This window comes from Notolepis coatsorum (assembly GCF_963971535.1).
Source record: "Notolepis coatsorum genome assembly, chromosome: 1".
NCBI lineage: Eukaryota > Metazoa > Chordata > Actinopteri > Aulopiformes > Paralepididae > Notolepis > Notolepis coatsorum.
Window position 1 is genome coordinate 144104118 of NC_140165.1, and position 21131 is coordinate 144125248.

A 21131-nucleotide genomic window follows, 5' to 3' on the forward strand; every position below is an offset into this window, starting at 1 on the left:
AATCGATAACAAAATAATCGTTAGTCGCAGCCCTAATTTAGCATGATACTAAAAACAATGTTTCCCAAATACATTTTCTTTAAAGGTAGAATCTGTAATGTCGTCAAACAGCGAGCTCTAGGCAAAATATTTGTTTTGGTCTGACGCGTGGGTTGGAGTGACTTATTATACTGTGAATTTTTCCAGACCTCTCTTGGCAGCGCCTGAGGTGTGGCCAGCAGTAGCAACCCCTCCTTATACCCACTGAAATCCAAACCACGACTTCCGGTTTGAGATGTTCGAGTGAGCAGCCATAGAAAAGAGCTCCAGGTCAAAGAATATCAAAAAAAGGATGTAAAACTATCTAAAACTAAATAAAAAGTGACAATTCAAGGATATAAGAGAAAAGGAAGGATGAACACAAGATAAAGCGAGAGAAAAGGGACCCGAGAAGAAGTACAAACACCGGAGGAAAGTTATCGACACGAGGAGGTGGCACAGGAGGTAATTCAAGCTAGCATGACGCAGGGCGACAGACCAGAGATACCCGCCTGGGTAGCAGAGCTACAAGCTAGCATACAGACTAGCATACAAGCTAGCGCATTAGCTATCCAACAAGCTAACGCAATAGCTAACCAAGCTAACACGCAGAGCATCCGAAGCGACATCGATAGACTCAGGGAAGAATTAAAGAAGGGTCAGGACGAGCTCAGAGAAGAAATAAATAAGGGACTCGAGACAATTGATGGAAAACTACAGGAACAAGAGAAAGATATAAGGATGCTAGAAGAAAGGACAGCTGAAATGGAGGAATGGAATACAGATATACAAGAAATTCTAAAGGAGACGCTCGAACAACAAAATATGTTGAGAGAAAAGCTAACAGACTTGGAGGGGAGGTCGAGGAGAAATAATATACAAATATGGGGACTGAGAAGGGATAGAAGACTTGATGACCAAATATATAGACAAGTTACAACCTAATTCGAGGAAAACTGGAAGTGCCAGACCTAGTCAAGATAGAGATTCAAAGGGCACACAGGACCCTAGCGCCGAAGCCACAGATAAACAGACCACAGAGAGCAGTTATAGTTAATTTCTTGAAATTCGAAGTAAAAGAAAACATTCTCAGAGCAGCCTGGCAGACGAAGATGGAGGTGGAGGGACAGAGAATAACCTTCGACCATGACTATTCAACAGAGGTGGCGGTAAAGCGTCGGAGCTATGTTCAGATAAAAAATACTCTGAAAGAGAAAGGAATCAGATTTCAATCACCAATGACCACGCTGAAGGTTCATTGGAAAGAAGGCATAAAGGTGTACAACAACGTGAGGGAAGCGACGAGGGACATGGACCGGAGAGGATGGAAGGTGCCGGGAGGAGAAGAGGAGAGACCGACGCTGATGCAGAGGTTGGAGGAGGCGAGAAGATGGACCAGGGTCGGGGGACGAAGAGGAGGAGAGGAGGACGGGACAGTGAAGGAGATCTGAACCGATTCAAAGCGGATCAACTGAGAAGAAAGACGAAAAGACACGGAGAAGGGGAACAGATTACTCCTCTGATTAAAAGGAGTAAGGTGATGACGAAACTTAAGAAAGAAGAGGCGCAGGTTATCTTCTTACAAGAAACACATCTAATATCACAAGAACATGAAAAGCTGAAGAGATTCAGGTATGAGAATCTGTTTTATAGTTCTTTTAAAACTTTATTTTTTAGCGTTTATCGCTTTTCTGGTCAAGCATGACCGACAGTTGTAGGGTGAAATGGGAGAGAGAGCAGGGGGAGACATTCGGCAAATGACGGCGAGTCCGGGAATCGAACTCGGAGTCAACCAGATCCGTGACGCAGCACGGAGTCCCGCGACGCAGCGCGGTAACATGGTGTGCTACTGGAGCACCCCTATATAGTTCTTTTAAACAGAACCTTAGAAGAGGAGTAGCTATACTAATTTAAAACAGTGAAGTTTGAAATGATCAGGGAAATAAGGGATAGAGGGGAGGTATGTAATGGTCAAGGGGAAAATGGAAGGTCAAATGGTAACACTAGTGAATGTATGCTCCACCAAAAAGTGAGAAATATTTATTTGAAACAATCTTTGATATCATAGCGATGGAAGGGGAAGGGGTCCTAATCTGTACAGGTGATTTTAATGTAGTACTGAACTATGACATAGACACGACAAGCACAAAGAAATGGAGGACAAACATTAGCAAATATATGAATATACAAATGGCAGAATTAGGAATCATGGATATATGGAGAGAAATGCACACACTAGATAGAGAATACACAACATATTCAAGGATAGACTATTTTCTCATGACAACAGGGGACAGATACAGGGTAGAAGACTGCAGAATAGGGGTGACGGACATATCAGACCATAGCGCAATATATCTGACAGTGAATCTTAAAAGTAGGCGGAGAAATACAGTTTAGAGACTGAATGTAGGACTATTAAATAACAAAGGTTTGGTTAATGAAGTAAAAGGAGACATAATTAGATAGAGAAGAAAATGATAATGGAGAGGTAGACCCAAACATTTTATGGGATGCACTAAAGGTAGTAATATGTGGAAAATGTATAGCAAAGACGGCATTACTCAAGAAGGCCAGAATAGAGACATTATAGAACTTGATAAAGAAACTGAAAGAATTAGAGAAAGAACACCAAAGCTCAAAGAACCAAAAGACACTTAGATAGGTAAAGGAAGTTAGAGGAAAGATAAACAAAGAACTGCTGACAGAAATAGAGAATAAAGCTAGATACATGAAACAGACATACTATGAAGGAGGACCGAGAGCGACCAGACTTTTAGCTAGACGAATCAGGACACAACAAAAACGGAACACAATACACACAATAAGGGACACGAACACAAACAAAATACTAAGAGAACCAGCTGAAATAGAGAAGACATTTGAAGAATACTATAAGAAACTATACACACAAGTGACACAACCGATAGCGGCAGGAGAAGAGGAGACATTTTTAGGAAAATTAGATCTACCATCGATAGGGAAGGAACAGAACGAAATATTAAACGCAGAGATTACAGAAGTGGGGAAAGCGATCAGTAAAGCAAAGAGCAGTAAGTCACCGGGTAGCGACAGATTCCCCTCTGAATTCTACAAAACATTTAGACAGGAACTGAGCCCCATGTTAGAAGCAGCATTCAGACACACGATGAAAGAAGGCAAAATGCCACCTTCATGGAAAGAAGCCATAATTACTACAATTCCAAAAGAAGGGAAAGATAGAGAACTATGTAGCAGTTTCAGACCTGTGTCCATACTTAATGTAGATTACAAGATGTATACATCAATAATATCCAAAAGATTTGAGACATTTATGACAGATATTATAGACGAGGACCAGACCGGATTCATTAAAGGAAGGCAGACACAGGATAACATAAGGAAGACAGTGCAGGTGGTAGAGGAGATACAAAAGGAAGGAGGAAGTGCAGTATTAGTTAGCCTAGATGCAGAAAAAGCATTAGACAGTGTAAGCTGGATATTTCTATATAAAGTATTGGAGAAATTTGGATTAGACAAAAACGGTATGAAAACAATTAGGGCATTATATCAAGAGCCGACGGCAAGGATCAAGGTAAATGGTAGTCTGCCGGACCGGATTAAACTAGAGAGAGCAACCAGACAGGGTTGTTGTCTTTCGCCGACGCTCTTCATAATTGAAGAGTAGGGTTTAACCTGCAAGTTGGGCTTTAAACCTATATAGGATAACTACACCCAAAAAAATATCCCCCCCCCCACATTATGCACACACACACATGCGCATATCCCTCTCTCATACACACAGATACATACAATACAGCATTATACAACTATTATAATGTTAAAAAAAAAGAAATAATAAAAAAGGAATGCGTTATTTCTTCTTGTGAGATGTGCATGATAATGAGAATTAAACTGAAAATAAGTTTGAAAAAAATTAGGCAAAGATAAAGTAAGACCAATTACTTTGTACATAAGAACCCCTGTTTGATACTTGTTGACCTCATAAATTGTGAGTAGTTGCAGTTGTTTAAATAATGGTTTGGTTGGGGCTAAATAAGAAGCGTTCTTCTTACAAAGGATTTCTGAGCTCTATGGATTGTTTGTAAGTAAGATGGGTAAGTGCTATCCCAAATTATATTGCAGTAAGAGATGTGAGGATAAATTAAACTGTAATACAAAGTTAGTAATGTGCTCTTTTTTAATAGTTTTTTAACCCTTTTTATAATGCCCAATAATTTTGAAACCTTCTTGCAAACAATTTCACAATGATTCTTAAAGCAGTTTCTCATCGATATTGACACCTAAGAATTTCACTGATGAAACTTGTGCAAGTTCATTGTTATTGATACAAATCTTGGTTCTGTCTGAAATGTTTTTGTTCTTATTTAAAAAAATAATGAAGTTCGATTTTTTGACATTGAGTGATAACTTGTTTAACTGAAACCAATAGGAAAAATGAATGAGTCCAGAATTTTCTTGATCAATAAGGGAATCAAAAGTATTGTCAGTGACGAAGAGATTTGTGTCATCAGCAAATAATATAGGTGACAAACTGGATGCATTTGCAAGACCATTCACATAAATCAAAAACAAGGGTCCTAGAATGGACCCTTGTGGAACACCACATTTTAGTACAGCCAGCTGTGATCGATTACCATTGAAAACTACAAATTGCTCTGTTGTTTAAGTAATTCTCAACCCATTGTATAACCTGTTTTTTAAGACCATAACATGAACATAAGATGAACATATTACCAAGGTTATTATACCTATTTCAGTCTTTACCTATATTAATACCACAAAAACAATTCAGGGAATGGGATAGACAGATATCAAGATTAATTTGGAGGGGGGAAGACCAAGGATCAGATATGCGACTCTACAACTACCAAAGGAGAAAGGAGGAATGGCAGTACCCAGTTTAGAAGGCTATTACTATGCAGCACAGCTTAGGACAGTAGCATGCTGGTGCAATGTGAATTATGAAGCCAAATGGAAAGATATAGAAACCAAAAGAGAGGGATTCGAAGTGCAGGCACTAATAGGAGATAGGGAGCTGTTCAGAAGACAGGAACAACTACTGGACCCAATTACCAAATTCACTATAAGCATATGGAAAACAATAGTAAAGAAATACAAGCTAGAAAAAGAATCCAAGATACTGAGATGGATAACACACAACAACAAATTCAAACCAGGGAGAGACGACCATGGGTTCAAAAGATGGGGGGGGGGGGGGATAACAGCAATATGTACAATGATAGAAGGAGGGGAGATGCAGACTCTACAAAAATTGAAAGAAAGATTCGGACTAGAGAATAGAGACCACTTTAGATATTTACAGATTAGAGATTACTATAACAAAGAAATAAAACAAGCAAGACGGAGACAAAGAACAGAATTGGGTAATTAGGATAATGGTAAAATCATATGAAGGAAGGAAGGGGAGGGTTATATCAGCACTATATCAGGCAATAATGGACAGTAAGGGAATTACAACCTTGTATGTAAAAGAAAAGTGGGAGAAAGAGTTAGAAATAGAGATAACAGAGGAGGAATGGTATAACACATGTAAGATACAACGATCAACCACAGGATCAAGGATATGGAGGGAGTTTGGGTGGAAAAACATAATTAGATTCTTTATAACACCAGAAATACAGGGAAATTACACACCAGCACAGAAACCATGTTTGAGAAAATGTGGACAAGAGGTAGCGAACCACACACATATTCTGGGGATGTCAGAAAAGAAGAAACTATTGGGAAGAGATAGGAGAGATAATAAATGAAATAGTAGGTTATGAAATACCCCAGACAGGTCTAGTACTATACCTAGGGAACTTGTCACAGAAAGGCATTCAGGGAGAAGACAAATATTTGATTAAGATACTATTAGTAGCAGCCAAGAAAGCACTGACTAAGCTGTGGTACAGGGTAGAAGCACAGACGAAGGAACAATGGACAGAGATAATAGAGGGGATACAGGAAATGGAGAGAATCACACATTATGCTGAGGCTGCAAGAGGAGAAATTTGAGTCAAAATGGGAAAAGTGGGAGGAATATAGGAAGAAGAAGAACGACATCACAGAAGGATGAAAGGGAAACAAGAAAATAAATTGAAATGTAAATAAAAAATGTAAAGATAGAAATGACCAATGAACCCATGTCACACCCTGTCTTTTATTTCAGTTTTCTTTTTGATATTATATTTTTTTCTCTATGGTTTCTGTCTGTTTAATAGTATTGTGAATTTTGTATGTGTATTTTGTATCTGTATGTTTGTAAATCAAAATTGAAAATAAAAGATTAAGTAAAAAAAAAAAAAAAATCCAAACATCAGACAAAAACATAAACAAAGTACAAAATACCAAGAGGGGCTCTTTTCTTTTGTCACCATTTGACAACCAACAGTCTTCCCCCCCATATATTCCTTTATGATAACAGTGTTTCTTCAGGACGTTAGGGTCCAGAAAATGGTTCTAGGTTCTGTTTTTGATATTCTAGGTACCTGGTGGATCTGACCATGCGGGCCAGCAGGGTTCTCTTCTCCTCCAGGGTGAACTGCATGACTCCAGGCTTCTCAACCTTCTCTCTGATCCACTGACACTGTTCCAGGTCGTTAATGAACATGAACTCAACACCGATGTGCTGGCAGTATGCCATCTACAGGACAAGCACAGCACACAATTCAAATAAATAAAGCTTTAATACTGTAAATGACTCAAATGTGCTAGCAGTGTACATACCAAAGTAAATGGAAGATTGCGCCACTTCTACTATGGACCACAGGGAATGTATCCCCAGTGTCAGAAATATTGTGTCGGTTACTATGCTTGAGTAAATTGTAATGAACCAAAAGGAAATATAAATTATTACTATACTTAAAAAAAAAGAATATATGCGTTTATCTTTGACGGTGAATAACACCATCCTGCTACCATCGTCCAGACGTGAAAAATTGCCACTGCGCTCATTCAGCACCTTCTTGGGATCAAGTAAAAAAAATCAAAGCAAATTAATAAAGGGCAGATGATTTACAGGGTTTTTTGTAGACTGAATTTTGCCATCCGGACAAATGCTATTTTAAATATGAATATAGAATATAAGACCTATAAATGACCTTATTATGGCCAAGTCATACATCTATGGATTGGGCCAAATCTCCTCTTTCCAATGGCAGAGTTCAATCTGGATTTACCGTAGTACCACCAGGCGCCCGTAACAGGGCACCAAAGACCGCACGGTGGTAGGCGAGTGCTTAGTCCACTGCGCTACCAAGCCGCACCTTAACCTCTGCTAATATTCTAATGCTTTGTGTGTGTGATATATGATCCGACTGGCTGTGGATTCATATAAAGTATTTAGTGTGTGTGTGCGTGCGTGTACCTCCAGGCGGCGTATGATCTCCTTGAGAGGCAGGGCGGACTCCGCCCCTCCGATGAACGTGGTGGTGGGCAGGCGGAAGACCTTGTCCAGATCAGACTCATTCAGACCGTAGAATCCTACAGATCCCAGCATGCAACAGGTCAGCCGGGTCAGAAAGCAGGGAGGGAGGGATAGGATGGAATGGTTGAATGATGTGCGTACACACACACACACACACACACACACACACACACAGGAGAAAAGAAATGGATGGATGCCAGTCCAGGATTCAGAGAAGATGGATAAAGACAGCAGAAAAGAACAGGACGAGCAGAGAGGGGTTGGGGAGGCGCAAGAAGGCCAGGAAACAATACATGAATGAATGAATGAATGATATATAACACAAGAATGACAACACGCCAAATGGGTTATAAAGCCAAATATTGAGGCCAATGCATGCATCGGCATACATGAGCAAGCATACATTAGGTATGTAGACACCAATGCATGAACCAGGAGGTATCGAACAGTTGGACAAATAACAGAGGACGACAAATGGACAGAGGGGGTATGAGTGTGGTGGGGGTGCAGTGGTAGTAGTATTAGTAATAGTAGCAGCAGTAGTAGTAGTAGTAGTAGTAGTAGTAGCAGCAGTAGTAGTAATAGTAGCAGCAGTAGTAGTAATAGCAGTAGTAGTAGTAATAAGGTGGTGAGCGAGGTAGAATGAGGTATATTTGAGGGGTTAAACATAAAAAAGCAGGGAAAAACTTCATTAATGCCATCATCAAAAGCAGGCATTACCTTATCACAATGTTAATGGATCAATACCAGAAATATCATAGCTTTATTAATGCCTGGTTAATATTTCCCAATATTAGCTGGATCCATGTAATAAAATAGTCATCATGCTGTCATTATTACTATCAACTACCTTCATATGCTAACGTGACAAAACAAAAGTCATCTTGCCAACAATAAGTAAATTCTCTAGTAGTTTTAACAGTGTTTCATAAAAACACTGCTTTAGTGGTGTGGGTCTCTGAGGAAGCATAGAATGAAATTGGCCTCATTGAAACGGCATTTAGACCACGCAACACAAAATAATCTGCATTGTAACCAATACTGGTGAAATTATCTAGGCAGGCTGGCCCACCTCAGAAATTCAATTGACCATATTCACAATCACACAGCAGCCTTTTTGCTCTTATGCCATGCTCAGATTGGGCTCCTTTCAACCCTGTCCCCACCCACAGTGGGTGGTGTGGTAGAAATCATTCGATTATATCGTATCGACAAATCTGCAACCAAAAGGGATTCTCCAACAGTGGAAAGGAACCCAACCCAAGCATGACATAAGAGCAAAATGGCCTCATTGTGAATATGGTCAATTGAATGGAAGGGGAACCACTGGATACACCATGGAGTACTAAGCAACATTGAAAGACCAATGCTAATAAAACAATTAGATCTCTAAGGTCTGGCACTCCCATCACTATTATGCTGATGCTAACTAATTACCAGCTAATATTGCTGTGTTACTGGGAACAGGGCATCCCAAACCTTGTCCTTTAGTGTTAAGAGTCAAATAACACTGGAAGACTGGTCTGTTAAAGGAACAACTCGACATGGTACATTTTAGTCTGTTATTTGTGCAAAAATGCTTTCTTACTTCCTCCACTTCACAACAAAAAAAGCAGCAATGTCTCAATGGTAGAAGCAATGTAGTCAATGAACAGGAACCAAGTGACAATTAGTGATATGGGGGTTTATTGAGGACTTCACTGGTAGGGATATGGGGGTTTATGAGGACTTCACTCAGGTTAACTCAGTAACAACCTCAAAAAGATGATCCGACAGTTAACGGGAATGCGTTAAGAACATGGAATATCCCATAGAGATAAATATCCCATAGAGAGAGAATAGAGAAGTGTGTGAAATAACAGGGTGGTGGAAGAGGAAGACAGGGGGAATATGATTCACGACTCATCAAAGGCAGAGAAAAGCCCTTATTAAAATATCAGTATAGTCTCAAATTGTGCTGCAGATTTAGTTTTAAATACCGGTTGAAATTAAATGCTGCAAGTACTCAACCATTCAGAATGTTCAGCGCTGCAAGCACCACCTCCAAAGTTCCTGTACTTCGGAAAAGTCCCACCCCCAGTGCAGGGACTTTTTTGGGTGGTAAAGTTGAGTAAAATAATGTCCCGGAACTTCTGCTTAAGTCGTCAAAAGGTACTTAGTTCCTGGGGGAAATTCCTGCGGTGAAAACAGGGCTATTGTGCTCTAGGTGTAAACGTTCTGGGTTGTTTTTCATTTGCATTTCTCAAACAAATCAATCATCAAGGGTGGTGCTAGCCTCAAACCGCACCTTGCAAAATAGTGTTGCGAGACAATTATCTCTTCGTCAAAGTTTTCCATCATGAGTGTTAGCTTGCTAGCTCCAAGGTTTATTGTTGATCCTAGACACATGGATTTAGTCAATTGAGCGGGCAAATAAATACAACTGAAATAGTCGACCAATGGGAGCACAGTAAACACCCTGAGTCAAGAGTAATCTCAGTAAACCTAAAATAAGCTAAATCTGCTTTAACTTTTTCAGTCAGGGAACCAAATAAGAAATTAATTCTGGCCCCTCTCATGTGAAGACCGTCCAGAAGCAGACCTCCACCCATCGTTTAAGAAACACTACATAAAACAGTCCCAAGATTAACTACAAAGGACCTCACAGTGGTCTTTAAATGACAACGCGTAAAGGTGTCCTATTACACTGAACTATCAGAACAGACTGCTAAAACAGCCAGTCAATCAGCCGAGACGGGTACACATAGCTGAGCTATCAGAACAGACTGCTGAAACAGCCAGTCAATCAGCTGAGATGGTAGACGGATAACTGAGCTCGCAAATGACAAAGCTGAACTTGGCATATTGGTGGTCGTTCTGAAAATCCCAATACAGAAGCTAGGCCTGGAAAAAAGATGCAGCCGTCCTGCCTTCTACACACAAGCAATCAGGACAGCTCAGTTTGGCAGAATGACGACCAAACTAGCCAATAGGACAGCTTCTTGTACCGGATCTCCTCTCTGGTAAACAAGAATACCCTGAAGACTCTGGCAGGAGCACTCATTCAGGGGTACTACGACTATGCTTGCACCTCATGGTACCAAAGCACCTCAAAGGCGCTAAAAACAAAATTACAAACATCTCAAAACAAACTGGTCAGACTACTGCTTGACCTTACTCCTAGAACCCACCTCACCCCTGCCCACTTTGACAACCTAGGATGGCTTAGAGTAGACGACAGAGTACAGCAACTTGCAATGGGCCTGGTCTACAAGATACACTACACGACCAAGGTACCCATGTACATGTCAAAATACTTCCCAAAGGTCAGTGAATACCACGATCACAACACCAGAGGGAGCTCCACAAATCATGTTAAACCCAGATTCGGCTCAAATAAGGGACTAAACACGTTTCGCAATTATGCCACATCAATGTGGAACGCCCTACCCAAAGCTGTAAAGGAATGTGGATCACTACCCACTTTCAAAACCTCTCTCAAGGGACACCTACGGGAGACTGCAATTCAACACTGGCCCCTGTAAATATCCTAACCCAACCCCCTCCAATGTACAGTCATTTACCTAGTATGGTTTTGTCAATAGTCCAATGTACAATTTTGTTTGTTTGTACAGTGTCTCCTCCCCCCCCCCTCAATGTACAGTTTTACTTGTTTATACAGTGTGCCCCCCCCAACCACCTCCAATGTAAATTACCCAGTATGGTTGTCAATATCCCAATGTACCCAACCCCCCCCACCCAACCTCCTCCAATGTACAGTTTCTACGTCAAATGTATATACTCCCTTTTCTTGACTCCTTCTGTATCACAAACAGTACTGTATTTGCAAATCTGGTATGTCATAAATGTATAGATGTAGCAGTACTGACTATCTGTATGTCATGTATGTCATATATGTCCTGATGAATTGAAAATGGGGGACCCTGATGTAAACAAGACGAAAGTCTTTCTCTGGTCTGCATCCCCTTAACAATTGTGTGTATTGAGCTGTACTGTATTGTACCCATTCTGCAATCTGTTAATAAAGTTTTCAATCAATCAATCAATCAATCAATCAGCTGGGCAGAATGACAACAAATGTTGGCCAATAGAAGACATATGCTGCAGCCTTGGCATACAGCATCAATAGTTGGCACTACGTTGAAGACACACTGTCATCATGCCCTAAAACCATTTTAGAATTCCAATGAACTGCTGCAGCCAGTTTGAGGGAAATAGCCTGAATCCTATTGTGAACATAGCTCTGCAGCAAATATGTAATAATCAAATTCAGAAGAGTGACAGAAATATACCCTGCATTTTCCACATAAAAACTCTGAATGCTGCACCCTGTAACATGGATCCATGTAGGGCAGGAGCCATTGGTAGTTTAAATTTGGCAAGGTGAGACCAGGGATCTTATATAACGATGGTTGGTCACCGATGTGGAAGTAATCAACTACTCTAGTGCTGACTGAGAAAACATGTCATTCACTTAAAATAGAATCCTGGTCCCAACGCTGTCCTGTGGGCGCTGAATTTCTGCATTGTTGTCAAAGAAACGTCATCAGCAGCTAGACCTTGGGTGAGACCAAGTGCCATAGAGACAGGTTTGGGTACCGTTCACATTTGAACAGATATCTGGAATTTGGTACTCGACGGCACTGTAAATGAGTTTAATTACTCAGTGTATTATCGAGTATAAATAAAGATTGAATGAATGGTACCAGCACCCAATGGTACCTTTTTTGAACATTGTGATTTATTATTGTTCTAACACACCACACAAAATAAAAAACTAGGGATGTCAGATATTATCGGCCTACCGATATTGGCATTAAAATGTAATATCGGAAATTATCGGTTTTCAAAACATTTTATTTGACCTTTATTTACCCAGGCAAGCAAGTAAGAACAAATTCTTATTTAATTTATTGTCAAAAGTATGCATAATGTGTTAATTCCACGACAAGATATATGTAATGTTAATTACCTGAAGTTATTGATATCGGAAATTAAGAGTTGGACAATATTGGTATATCGGTTAAAAAGCCAACATCGAACATCCCTATAAAAAAAACCTTGCTACCCCGCAAGAATAGGTACTCGTGGGTACAGACGTAATTCAGCTAGTACCCTTAAAAGCACATAATTCGTTACCCAAACCCTGGAGTCTGGTGAGGTTGTATAATAGCATAAAGGCCACACTGCTACAGAGGTCTCAGCTAGTCTATGAGCAACATTTGCTGGCAGTCTGAGAACACAATCAGGGCCCCCTCTCCATCTCTTGCGCACACACACACACACACGCCTGATTAATGCTTCAGAGTTTAGCATACTACTCGAAACACCTGTGTAGAGCCTCAGCCTCATGCCTGATTAATGCTTCAGAGTTTAGCATACTACTCTAGACACCTCTGTGTAGGGGCACACACAAGGGGATGTGGGTGTCCATAGGCCGCAAAAGCTCTGCATAGGTTTCACACATCTCCCAAAATGTTCAACTGCACGTCTGTGGCACAGATGATGTAAAGACATGAATTGTTGCCAGCAATTGTCAACTAAAAGGAAGGTAAAGTGATTGTCAAGTTATATTCTATGACTCAAGATTTGAAAAACACTGGCATGGCATGTGTCAACAATGCTATCGCACACAAGCATAAACAAAAGCCTTAGCCAGCGCAGGCAGAGCCATACAACGTAAGGGTTCTGTCAATGATGTCACACAGATTCAAATATTCCTGATGTTAATAGGTTCATATTACCCGGTATGAAATAGTTCTTCAGATGAAAACCAGAAAGCTGACACCTCAGTGGCAGAACTCTTACAGGGTAAAATTGGATACATGAGAAACACTGAGGCATGTGGAAATGTCACACAAGACTAAACCAAGTAGTAGTGACAGCAGTGGTAGAAGAAACCTTTCTTATAGACGGTTTCAACATAAACATTCTAAATGGACCCGTTTATTTCCTGTTGCAATGTTTGCTAATGCAATAACCGACAGGAAATACACTTGGGTCCAAACTGTTCCCCTAGCAACACAATTCTACTGAAACTGTCTATACAGTATCACATAGGAGAAATTGGCCTACTGTACGTGGGTTTGTGGGTTATAAGGGGTAAAATAAGTATTAAAAGAACACTGTTGGTCATACTCGTTGACAAAACTGCCTCAAAATGTTGCTCATGTATCATGGTGTTTCATCGGTCAAGGCAGAGCTGAGGCGGAGCTGGTTTAAGCTCATTACCAGTCCCACTGTGTCTGATGGCATCTGACTCTGAAACACAGTCAAAACAACACGGTGAATCTCAAACTGGACAGTGGCCACACCCTCATATTTAACAAAAACGGAAGGAAGATAAAAAAAAATAACATTGACATGACATTTAACCATTGAGATGTAGGTCATCTTATTTCAGATGTCATTGAGAATTTTTTTTTTATCTTTCTAGTCAATCAACATTTGGTTTAAGTGGAGAGTGTGTTGCCTATCTATTTTGAGTTCATCAGCATTTGTTGCACCGCTGTTCTTGTTACTATAGCTTGAGACTTGCTTTACATGGTCACCATTTCAACTGTGTATTCAGTTGCTAGGTAACGACATTGTTCAGGTTTAGCATCTGGTCCGCAACATTTAAACACAATAGCAGGTGACGATGTGAAGTAACTCTAAAATGAAGTCCTGAATTTAAATATATTGGCAACAGTTTAAAATTGGTTTCAGGATCTTAATGCGCCACGGATAGACTGTTCTCTCCTAAAAATGGACTATCCAAAATCGAAACTATTGGCTTCCTAAAGGAGCAACCCAGCACAATGCGTAAATTACAGCAGTCAAAACAATATCACTGGGCACAGTCGGCAAACTCCAGGTTCTGTAGCATCCATTTCATCTAGACCCTCGCTTATCACACCAGATGTTTCCAAGGACCAGCAGAAGTGGCGCATGTTGTGTACATATTATGTAATTGTTTGGAAGCATTGAAAAGGTCCATTGACCAATCTGACCAGAGGAGAAATGAAAGCAGCACACATCCTCAGTAACAAAACTAGTGACCACTCATGACTAACAATCTACCATGTTCTCGTCTGGGAAATGAGCCCGGGAACATGTGATCACTGCAACACTATTGTCCATAGAACCACATGTGCTCTACTCCTGCACACACACTAGGCTACTGTCCCTCTAACAGTCAATCTATATGTAGCAAGGCAATGCAGAGAAAAACTGTAAATAGAAAACAAAAGGGCAGTTCTTTACATTCCTGTGGAAACCTTGCATCTGCGTTAATTCCATTATTCAGGATTTCTTTTTAGAAATTGGTTGATTCTATCACACATTGAAGACATATATATATATATATATATATATATATATATATATATATATATATATATATATATATAATCTTTTTTTTTGTACTATGCATTAAAAAAGGGTTCATTTCCTTTAAAATGTGATGGACTAAAATAGACTAACAGACTCCTACCACCAACACCAGTGACTGTAGGGTTGTAATCGAGACACTGATACCAATCCATAAACAGAGTTATCTGGTGATACCAAGGCAAAATATATTCATTAATAATCCCTAAACCGACAGAGAGACAGAGAGGAGAGTACAAGAGAGAGACAGAGAGAGAGGGGGGTGGGGTAACGGATTAACATAGGAAGGACCACATCATCATTATGAACAAGAGTACAACATCACAACGGCCACTAGAGCTGTAAGCAACTAGAACACAAGCTATATACAAATGACCAACAACACTGCTACATACATAAAGCAGGCTGAAGTCTTCCATACAGTATTCCACACAGGTGACTTAGACGCTGAAACATAAGTTTAAGGGATGCTCGATATTGGCTTTTTTACTGATATACCGATATTGTCCAACTCTTAATTTCCGATACCGATATCAACCGATAGCGATATATGCAGGGTTTCCCCCCCCAAAAAACGGAATAATTTCAGGCAATTAACATTACATATCTCTTGTTGTGGAATTAACACAACATTATGCATACTTTTGACAATAAATAAAATCAGAATTTGTTCTTACTTGCTTGCCTGGGTAAATAAAGGTTATAGAAATGTAATTTTTTTTTTGATAACAGATACCGATATTTTCCGATATCACATTTTAATGCCGATATCGTCCGATAATATCGGACATCCCTACAGCGTAAATAATTTGGATAAATAAAATGGCAATTCATGTAATAAATTGTAAATACGGTTTGGTTGTTTTCTTTAATAGGACACTTTATTTTGTTCCTATAATGCCGACATGGATTCTGAACACTAACCTAAGTATCAGCTGACAGAGTACCATCCCCATTCTTTACTTTGACTAAAATATAAACATCAAGACTATTAGTTATGGGTTAAACACCTAGATAATTAGTTAGGGGTTAAACACCTAGACAATTAGTTAGGGGTTAAACACCTAGACAACTAGTTAGGGGTTAAACACCTAGACAACTAGTTAGGGGTTAAACACCTAGACAACTAGTTAGGGGTTAAACCGTACACAAAGTTACTGTACACATGGCGTTGATGAGGTTTTGATGCAATCTGCGATTAAAATGAAAATAATATTTCTACTCTATTTGTAGAAACTAGAAAGGTGTTATATTTCAGGACCATGGTCACCTGCATGGAATGACACCATGTGGTGTCATTGGTATGGACCACCTTAAGTCTAGATGACCGACGGGCCACACAAGTGTTTCTGAACAAAGCTATCAGAGATCATTACATGTGCTAAAAGCTCTTTCTATAAACGAACACAGCTATAAAAGGCCAACAGCGACATTGAAGCAATACAGATTAGCAACATTGCCTTCAATTATGAATTAAAAAAATATATGTAAAATATAGTTGGCATAAAATATAAATAAATCAATAATTGATTGATTAGAGATTCATCGATGTGTTCAAATGACATTAAAATATGAATGTCTTGTATGTTAGCCTAGCATAGAAGCTTGTTGAGTAACATTAACGTTAAGTCTTCTTAAAATCTGTGTGTGTTCTTTGCCTTTACAAGTTATGTGGCATATGGAACATGGTGCTAAGCTCTGAAATATCACATCCAATCTGTAATGTTATACAAATTAAATAATAAAACATTAATGTGAGCATTGGGCTATACCAACATCCTACAGCACAAGCTGAAAGCTATTGTGGCAACACTACAGCCACCATTTTGATTTGAAAATTGTCAATATCTAATCATTGGGAAATTCTTCTGATAATCGATGCTTGAAAAAGGCATCGATGCTAAGCCTAGTTGGCCATAACTGCTGGTAGAATTGCCCATCTACATTGCTTCAAAATGCTGCTTGCATGTCATTGCCTTAAATTATATTTCAGATTGGTAGAACACTTTCACTTATTCAGGGCTGTACAGCGCGACGAGGGCGTCGCATATTGCTCTTAAATATAGCCTGTGCGAATTGAAAATAATATTTGGGGGCACCCTTGCGAGTACCGATTCAACCCTTCCATTCGCATTTCACTCCTAAATTAACACTTTGAGTGCCAACGACGAAATTTCTCATCCTAACTCGCCATGCGTTGAGTGTCAATGACGAGTTCTCGTTATTTAATCGTTATTTCTTTTATTAGCGATATCCATTCATTTTTCATCCATCCAGCCTGACGTTATCATTGGGAATGGCTCTGAGCTCGAAAAGGGTAAATACCGCCGCCTATCGTCTCCCGGATGGTATTGCACATCATTGGATTGGATTCGATGGGACTGTGCATCAGAGAGAAAAAACTCCGGTCCACGTTTTACTTCTGGGGCATGCAACCCGATACTATTGCATTCACTGAGGGGACTGGAAGCAGCGTGGATTATGTGTTTCGGAGTATAACGCTGGATCAATAAACACAAACGATATTTGGAATGGCGATCAGGAATTGGATTAATCTTTTTGCAGAACATCTGATCTGAGGTAAGGACTGTATGTTACCAGTATTGGGTTAATCAGAGGTTTTTTTCACAGCGTTCACAACGTGCATTACCGGCCAGATCCTCTTAGGAGCACTGTATCGATAATGCAGTGTTCCCTGTGGCAGAAATTGTATTTTTTTTTTCTGGATTTCCAATGTAGTTTTCTACTCACCTGAAGCGATCCCTATAGCCTGTTGCACGGAATACCTTTTGGATCGTAGATTTCAGTGTGCAGTAAGGGAATATATCATCAGCCAATGGACATATCGATCTACCAGATGGCGATCGATAACTGGGAAATGGTCTGGGGGATCCAACTGGCTCATGGTAAGATCTTTTTCATGTAAATTACATGCTGATCAGGGCTTGTTATGATACTCAACCAGCCGATCAGCGTATGTGGCTACTGAGACGAACACGGTTATTGGTAATCAATAATCAGAAACGCCGCCCCCCCCCCCCCCCCCCCCTTTCATGCATTCATGCTTGAGGATCGTACCGATCATATGCAGTTTGAGTTTTAACTGTAGCTTCTGTATAACCGAAATGCCATTGGATATAACGTTAGTAGCTATTAGCCCTTTATCCAGCCTTCCAGGAAATATACTAGACCAAATCCTGTATAACGCTTATATTCAAGACACTATAAAATGAGAACGTATTGATGAAAAAAGTATTTCTTTAAGCCATTTTGAAGGGACGGTTTATGGTCTCAATTGACAATGAGAATGGACAGATAGCAATACTATAAAGTATAGATTTAGCTCTACAAACAGCCCCACGGACTGTGCAAGTCTGTTTACATATGCTGGCCGTCTACAGTGATTTTAGACGCATCCAAATGGCCATCAATGTGTTAAGTTGTGCGGTAGCCCTACTACCTCGAGTGTTTTAAAACCACAGCCAAAACAGACGACGCTAACTACATCATTTGCCAGCAGCAGCATTCCTTATGTGTGGGTTGTCTCATTTATAACAATGGACGCGATACAATTCTGTCGGTCGCCTCGCTTAAAAAATTGCCCGCCGTGTGCGGCTCACTTTATGACAAGAGCAATCGATGAGGGGAGATCACAGATGCGGTAACGTTCCACAGAGGAACGGACATGGTTCCATTGACAACCGTGGAAAAGACAGCGCAGCCAACGTTGTCAAAGCCTTGGCTTTGAACAAGTGGACTCGACTCTAGTGTTTTGGGCACAGGCTTCACCTGGCCATTGTTAAGTGGAATAGTTCATATAAATGTATGCAAAAGCATTCGATTACCAGTTATAAGCTACTAGTTTGTAGATTTACATGAAATATCGGTATTTATATCTAATGTAACAATTAAAGAAATTAGTCATCATGTGTGAGTGTGCTCAGTGTGGTGGTTCATTTATTTTTAAACAGTCAAACATTTCAGTAAACAATAAACATTACAATTCTGACAACGTGGTTTGACATTTTCATGTTTTTGCTAATCAATGCTTTGTTTTTTAATAAGATAAGTACTATGTATGTCCTCAGTTATATTTGCCCTACAATAAATAGTTACAATATATAATCTAATAATCTAAATCTAATCTAATATATAATCTAAAAAAACGAAATGCTAAAATGCTAAATATATGCAATAATATATAATCTAATAATCTAAATCTAATATAAAAATGCTAAATGCATGAGTCTTTTGTCTTTAACACTTTCAGTGCCCACTGCCCATCACGTCATATCACGTTTTATCAGCCCAATGTGAGTTTCTTCCGGTCAACATGCAATTTTTTTTTTTTTTTTTTTTAAATGTCATCCATACATTTCCGTTTTATACCGTGGTGAATATGAGTATAGTTGTAGAGTGATCCTGTGTAATCCCAGGGAACTCCGTCAAACAGCGCTTTAGTGAAATTCACTAAACACGTTGCCATTTCTCGCCTGATTATTGAATCAATCTGAAATCAACGCTAGATTATCGGTATTATGTTTCATCATGCATGCCCGAAAGGGGGGGGGGGGGCGTCCCTCCATGCTTTGATCGCAGCCAACGGCACACACACACGCTGCGATCGCGGGAAACAAATTATCGGATTGATAAGATTGATAAGATATAGTCCTTACCTTGTCTATGATGTACTGCAAAAAGAATAATCCAATTATCTGATCGCCATTCTAAATACTGGTCGCGGTAGTGTGTCCCATGTTATCCACCAAAGAAAATGAACGGGGGGGGGGGGGGGGGGCCTCGTTGATGCATCGTTATAAGCGCTTGTCTTGCTGGAGTGTTTAGACCCTGCATGCACGTTGCAGCTCGGCCAGGAAAACAAACCACATCGTTTCAAATGGAGTGCAATAGCGGCCGCAAGGCGTTAGGCAGCGGTATCGCACCATTGCGGTCTCAGACAGAGTGCAACACAGTCCTACACCATAGCAGGATGAATTATGAATGGAAATAGCGAATAAAAGAAATAACGATCATAATAACGAGTATACTCGTTGTTGGCGGCCAACGATTGGGCGGGCTATAACGAGTTAACTCGTTCTTGGCGGCCATTGTGTTAATAAACAACAGGAAAAGCCACAAGAGAGCGTTGTTTGAGTGTTTTTTTGATAATCCATTCCAGTTATTGCCATCAACAGCAAAGCAGCAGATACTGACTATGAACACTGTTAATACAGTTATCAATGAAAGAAGACATGTTTGCAGCTGTGGTAATACTTCAGTTGGTTCATTATAAAAGACACAAACCTGAAAACAAAAGCACTATAATGGTAAAATTGTTATTTAAAAAAGTGTCCCTAAAAAATATTCTGTGCCCCTAGTGAAAAAGCTTAGCGTACAGCCCTGTTATTAACATGCGCACCTCCATAGAAGTTCAGGTGCAGTCAACCTCCAAGTATTGGTGGCATGGCATGATGGTTATATGAACTTCTATATAAAAGTATGCACTATGCACACAAAAAAGTGAAAATGTTCTTCCAAACTGAAACATCCATTTATCCTGAGCACAAATAGGCCTCGATAGGAGTTCATGAAAAGCTTCAATGCAGGGGGTGAGGTTGACTGATCTTGAACTCCTATGGAGGAGAGATGTGTATAATGTTCTACCAAAGTGAAATGTCACCTTAGGAGCGCTACATAGACACAGCAGCACTCAGTTTCCATACCTCCTACAGTTAGAATACTGAGACGATCCTTGAAAAAGGTCAGGTCTGGAGGTGAAGACCAGGTAGCAGTGGAAGGAGAGAAACCCGGAGACCATTATTAGTGACCTATGCTCCTCTACACAGCCAGAAAATGGAAAAGGAAATCTGCAACATAGAGTTAATATAGGAAGACTAGAGAGCGAGATGCTTGTGTGCTATAGGGTTTCAATGGGAACAAACATGTCCAACCATGGCCACAAGATTGAGCCGGTGAGCCTCTGCCCATGCATGGACAGTGAATACATTGAACCCCTCTTCTGGGTCTCAATGGCAAAAGCTAGGAGAGCTTTGATTCACTTTCAGCATTGAAACCTGGAAGATGGGTTAAATTTATTCAACACGCAGAGACATCGGCTCAACGGCCACTCCCACATTTAAACCAGATGATGAGGGCAGGCTTCCTCCCCCCTTGGGCTGCACACTCAGTGAACAAGGACTAGGTGTGTAAAGATGACACCCTCCTGAATGAAGATAATTTAGTCCTCCCAGTTCCCTCTCACAGTGCAATGGACATCTGAACGCTTTGAACTGTGGGACAGAAAAACAAT

The 21131-nt window shown here is 40.1% G+C and overlaps 1 protein-coding gene across 1 annotated transcript in view; it reads right to left on the bottom strand.

The window, feature by feature from the left end:
• The window catches only part of ogdha (oxoglutarate dehydrogenase a), an 86153-nt gene that overhangs the window by 27258 nt on the left and 37764 nt on the right, over positions 1-21131 (bottom strand). The window contains exons 5-6 of the mRNA XM_084331043.1: positions 7391-7506; positions 6513-6667 (exon numbers count right to left, since the gene is read on the bottom strand). Coding sequence (XP_084187169.1) covers positions 6513-6667; positions 7391-7506 — 271 coding nt within the window. The remainder of the gene's footprint in view (positions 1-6512; positions 6668-7390; positions 7507-21131) is intronic.